Source organism: Oryx dammah, unplaced genomic scaffold, assembly GCF_014754425.2.
Source record: "Oryx dammah isolate SB20612 unplaced genomic scaffold, SCBI_Odam_1.1 HiC_scaffold_28, whole genome shotgun sequence".
Lineage (NCBI taxonomy): Eukaryota > Metazoa > Chordata > Mammalia > Artiodactyla > Bovidae > Oryx > Oryx dammah.
In genome coordinates this window covers 9,922,803-9,928,597 of record NW_024070212.1, presented here as the reverse complement: position 1 = coordinate 9,928,597, position 5,795 = coordinate 9,922,803, and the positions used below count along the sequence as shown (strand labels likewise).

General features: G+C 43.4%; 1 protein-coding gene across 1 annotated transcript; it reads left to right on the top strand.

Annotated features, from left to right (window-relative positions):
* Positions 1 to 542: 542 nt before the first annotated feature.
* Positions 543 to 1,325, top strand: APCS (amyloid P component, serum). The gene is made up of 2 exons (XM_040230149.1): positions 543 to 606; positions 715 to 1,325. The coding sequence occupies exons 1-2, from the start codon at positions 543 to 545 to the stop codon at positions 1,323 to 1,325; spliced, it is 675 nt and encodes a 224-aa protein (XP_040086083.1).
* Positions 1,326 to 5,795: the final 4,470 nt, after the last annotated feature.

Genomic DNA, 5,795 nt, shown 5'->3' with positions numbered 1-5,795 from the left:
AATACAGATACTCTAATGCTCTCACTCCCCTTAGCAGTAAACATGGAATTAATCAAAGATGAAGAGATTCCAGGGTCTTCAGTAGAAATCAGAATCCCAGAATATCCACAAGCAGAAGACACAGGGCCATCAGACTGAAGGACCCCTGAAGAATGGAGTCAGGCCCTCCGGACATGCCCAGCATGGCCTCTCATCTCTTCCATAACACTACTCTCCACCCCACTCTCTCCTAGCACCAGAATCTGGGTCACAGGGGGTGGAGCTCTGGCCATCTCCCATGTCTAATAAGTAACTCCCAACTGACTTTCCAGCTCTTCCTTCCCCACCAATAGGTCTGACCGTTGGCATCAGAGGGCAGGCCTGGAAAATCACTTACACGTTATTGGTGCTCTCCACCCCCATCCTCACCTGGAGGTGCATGTAAACCCTGAAGAGCCTGAGATCTAAGAATGTGAAGCTCAGAAACTGGGTGAACAACCACTGTGCTCTCTGTACCCTCATCCTGGTCATTGCTGCTGCTATAACAGCCCCAGGCCAAGAACATGAGCAAGCTGATGCCTTGGGTCTCTGTCCTCGTCATCCTCCCAGGAGCCTTTGCTCAGACAGGTAGGGTGGTCAGGGTATGATCCAGGAACATGAGATGAGAAAAGATTGAATGTTCTTTTTCCCCTGCATTTATAGTAAAGGTCACTGTTTCTCCCTGTCTGTCCACAGACCTCAGAGGGAAGGTATTTGTGTTCCCTAGAGAATCTTCCATTGACCATGTGACCCTGATCACAAAGCTGGAGAAACCTCTGAAGAACTTGACCTTGTGTCTCCGAGCCTATAGTGATCTCTCCCGGGCCTACAGCCTCTTCTCCTACAACATCTACGGCAAGGATAATGAGCTACTCATTTTTAAAAACAGAATTGGAGAGTACAGTCTATACATTGGAAAAGCCAAAGTTACTGTTAGAGCTACCGAGGAGTTCCCCAGCCCAGTGCACATCTGTACCAGCTGGGAATCTTCCACAGGCATCGCTGAATTCTGGGTCAACGGGAAGCCACTGGTGAAAAGGGGCCTGAAACAAGGTTATTCTGTGGGAGCTTACCCCAAGATTGTCCTGGGGCAAGAGCAGGATTCCTACGGAGGAGGGTTTGATAAGAGCCAGTCCTTTATGGGAGAGATTGGGGATTTATACATGTGGGACTCTGTCCTGTCGCCAGAAGAAATCCTACTTGTGTACCAGGGTTCCTCGTTCATCAATCCCACCATCCTGGACTGGCAGGCTCTGAAATATGAAGCCAAAGGCTATGTTATTGTCAAGCCCATGGTGTGGGGCTGAGGTCTGGAATCAACAAAAGCACTTGAAAATGCAACAACCAATACCCGAGAGTTCTGCTTAAAGCAACTGGACACTAAACTGTAGATCTGTAGCTCTTTCTTCTTTGAATTTCCCATCTACAAGTATGCCTAATTAAAAAGATGTATTATGCCAGCTGCATTTGTTTAGTGCTTGTCATAGTCCCAAATATTTTCTCTTATATCTACTTATTTGAAAATTGGTATTTAATTAACCAGAAAAATCAGCCTGCAAATTATGAGGAGGGAAATCTTTAAGTAACTAAAAAGATATGTCAGAGCATTCAATGAGTATGGTCAGTAGGAACACTTACAAGCTACTAATAATCATTGCATTAACAATTCGAAATTCATGTGGAGTTGCAACAGAAATCCTTCTATTTGGTTTTACAGCTACAAAATCAAAAAGAGGTCTGAGCTTCTGCCAAGAAGACAACTATAATGAGATAAGCAAGCAACAGTTGAGAACTTGATAGCAAGTAATGAGACGGGGAGAAAAATTAGAACCAGCAGGAATGAAAACTAAAAATGTTTAAGAGTCTGGATCATTTTGGGTAAAGGCAAACATGCCTTTTTCTTTTTTTTCCCTCAAAATTCCCAGTGGTACCATACAATGACTGATTTCCATAATACTGTCCTGAAGTCATCAAGGATCTTGCTCACATGAATTCCCAGGTGAAAATCCTTCCATGGATCCCCACTTCACATAGGATGTAACTTGAAGCCTTTGACATGCCCACCATTAACTGGTCTCAGCTTATCTCTTTACAGCTTATCCCAATTACAACACTACAAAATAATTATCAGATGCTATTATTAGTAGTTATCTTCATTCTTATTAAAACTATGGAGCAGAGTGTCTGGCATATCCTCAACAGATATGAATTCCCTTCTCAGAGAAGCAAGGACTCCAAAGAAAGTTTGGCTGCATATGAGAAATAAGCCAGGCTTTGCCCACAGATAACAGAACATGAAGTGAAGGGAGGTCAGAAAGACAGCATCCAGTAGAGCTTCAGAATAACCAAGTGATTACTTCTTTTTTTCATTTTTCTTTTTTCCCAAGTGATTACTTCTAACCCGTGTCCATTCACCCAGGATGGACAAAGAGGCAGGCACAGACACAGTAAAGTAGGCTGGAGCTTTCAACAACATGGCCCCAGGGCTGGTCATACCGGAAGACTCTATAAAGGAGTTTTCCCTAATGAGAGTGTTTGTAACGTTCTCTGTTTTATATGTGAAACTCCATGGAGAGCTCTGAGGTTAAAGCAATGAGGTCTGCTTGGGCTTGGGATATGCCTTAGCTCAGAGTGAGGATTTTAAGAAAAGATTTTCTCTTTTCTTCACTAGAAAGCACCCAGTATGTGGTCACCTTAGAAGAGCAACATGGAGACTTTCTAGGTATCCATGGTACTTCCTCTTATTTAGAAAGAGCAGGTGTCCAAGAACACTCAAAGAGAAAGAAAGCTGAAACATGATCTCAGTCACCTTTAATTCTTACCATGTTATCATGCTAAGTCAATTCAGTCTTGTCTGACTCTTTGCAGCCCTATGGACCGTCATTCACCAGGCTCCTCTGTCCATGGGATTCTTCTGGCAAAAATACTGGAGTGGGTTCCCATGCCTTCCTCCAGGAGATCTTCCCAACCCAGGGATCTAGCCCTTGTCTCATAATATCTCCTGCATTTGCAGGTGAGTTCTTTACCACTAGCACCACCTGGGAATATGACTAAATAGCTGATTAACTTATAAACTAAACTCCATTTGTGTTCCAGAATTTTCCATTGAGGTTTTCTCTGGCTGTGACCATTCTTCTGTGAGTTCAATATGGGAGATGCCCAGGGATTCCATCATACATGGGGACAGTAATCAAACACACACGTCATGTTACATACAACCACAGGATCCAAAGCAAAACTAATCTGATGTTACTAGTAAGTTACACTAAGGTCCATAGTCTACAAGGGGCTGATACAACTGTGTCTGGAGCAAGGAGGCAAAGGCAAATATTTCCTCCAGAGCTCCAGAGCTCTAGCTGCTACAGCAACTTCTCATTGTAATTTCATGGGGTTCTTGTGAGGATCAGAAGTGATGACACAACACCTACTGAGTACATGTTCCAGCACCATGTAGGTGCAGAAAGCTATGACAAACCTGGACAGTGTATTAAAAAGCAAAGACATCACTTTGCCAACAGAAGTCCATATAGTCAAAGCTATGGTTTTTTCCAGCAGTCATGTATGGATGTAAGAGGTGGACCAAAAAGAAGGCTGAGTGCCAAAGAATTGATGCTTTCAAATTGTGGTGCTTGGAGAAGACTCTTGAGAGAGTCCTTCGGACAGCAGGGAGAGCAAACTAGTCAGTTTTAAAGATTTCCTGAATATACATTATAAGGACTGATGGTGTGATACTCCAGTCCTTTGGCCACCTGATGCAAAGAGCTGACTCATTGGAAAAGACCCTGATGCTGGGAAAGATTGAAGGCAAAAGAAAAGGGCAACAGAGGATGAGATTGGTTAGATAGCTTCACCAACTCAATGGACATGAATGTAAGCAAACGCCAGGAGATAATGAAAGGCAAGGAAGCCTGGCACACTGCAGTTCATGGGGTCACAAAGAGTCAGACACAATATAGCAACTGAACAACAAGTGCTAAGTGTCAGCTATGACATGAAAGAGACTGAGAGTTACTACCGAAATCTTTAGATCATCTGCCTTAACTTCTTGGTATATTCCTACAAACAGAAAAATTCATGCTCTATTTTCAAACTCTGCTCCCAAACCTACCCCTTACCTAACCAAACCCATGTATGTCCCCTGTTAGTAGCAGTGATAGGGTAAAGTTCTTCACACAGACATTGAGAGTCATCATATCTGACTTTTATACAAGTACATTTTCATTGAGAGTAACTAAGCAAGGGCAACACACTAACATAGATTCAAAAGAACAGCAAAAAAGACACAGATGTGTATAGCGGACTTTTGGACTCAGAGGGAGAGGGAGAGGGTGTGATGATTTGGGAGAATGGCATTGAAACATGTATAATATCATGTAAGAATCGAAATGCCAGTCTATGTCTGATGCAGGATACGACACGCTTGGGGCTGACGCGCGGGGATGACCCAGAGAGATGTTGTGGGGAGGGGGGTGGGAGGGGGGCTCGTGTTTGGGAACGCATGTACACCTGTGGTGGATTCATGTCAATCTATGCCAAAACCAACACAGAATTGTAAAGTAAAAATTAAAAATAAATAAATTAATTAAAAAAAAAAAAAAAGAACAGAAGATAGTGCCATGTGACATTCAACACATCTTTGTCTGAGGTGAGCTATTTTTCTCCAGGAGAGAAAGAAAAAGACAGGCCAGAGCTTGCCCAGTGTTCCCGACATGATCCAACTGTAATGAGATATACGGGCTCGTTTCAGGATTCTGACTCCATTCAGACCCATGGGATACACAGTAAGTCTCTTGGCAAATAAACCCAGGAGACAAGAGCTAGACAACAGGAATTCTCCTGAGAGTCCCTGCAAATCAGACTTTAAAGGGATGGCTCCTGGAAGGTCAGATTTACTCAGCACGAATGTGTCACCTTATGCTTCAGCCAAAGAGCAATGAGCTGTGAGTGATCTAATAATGTCATAAGGCTGACCTAGACCCTAATATGGAGAACGCAATGGCACCCCACTCCAGTACTCTTGCCTGGGAAATCCCATGGATGGAGGAGCCTGGTCGGCTGCCGTCCATGGGGTCACTAAGAGTCGGACACGACTGAGCGACTTCACTTTCACTTTTCACTTTCATGCATTGGAGAAGGAAATGGCAACCCCCTCCAGTATTCTTGCCTAGAGAATCCCAGGGATGGGGAAGCCTGGTGGACTGCCATCTATGGGGTCGCACAGAGTCGGACACGACTGAAGTGACTTAGCAGCAGCAGCAGCAGACCCTAATAAGGCTGAGTTGTGTATGATATTAAGATTCTACTAGGGCTTCCCTGGTAGCTCAGGTGGTAAAGAATCTGCCAGAAAGATTCTGCAGGAGATCCTGGTTCTATTATTTATTCTAGCAAAAAGTGACAATCAGTTTTCTTAGCATTGCAGTGACTTCTTGTAAATAAGTCATAATTGCCTGCTATGCCCTATAACCAGAAAAGAGCACAGGCAGATTCTACAGACTCAAGAAGGTAAAGGGGTGGATTCTTCTGGGTATAGGAAGGCTTCTGTCCCAAAGACAAGTCATCACCCTCTTGTTTATTCAAATACTTCACATAATCATCAATTTCTTAAGAAGTCAGCTCCTCCATTCCTGGCACCTTACATCTATTTCCTTTAATGAAAGGAAAAGAAAGGACAGGACAAAATGGAAAGCCTGGCAAAAGACAACATCATTTTTTTTTTTTTAGCAGCACGACTCCTTTTAACTCAAAATACAATTATAGAGACTTTGCCTACCTTGCAT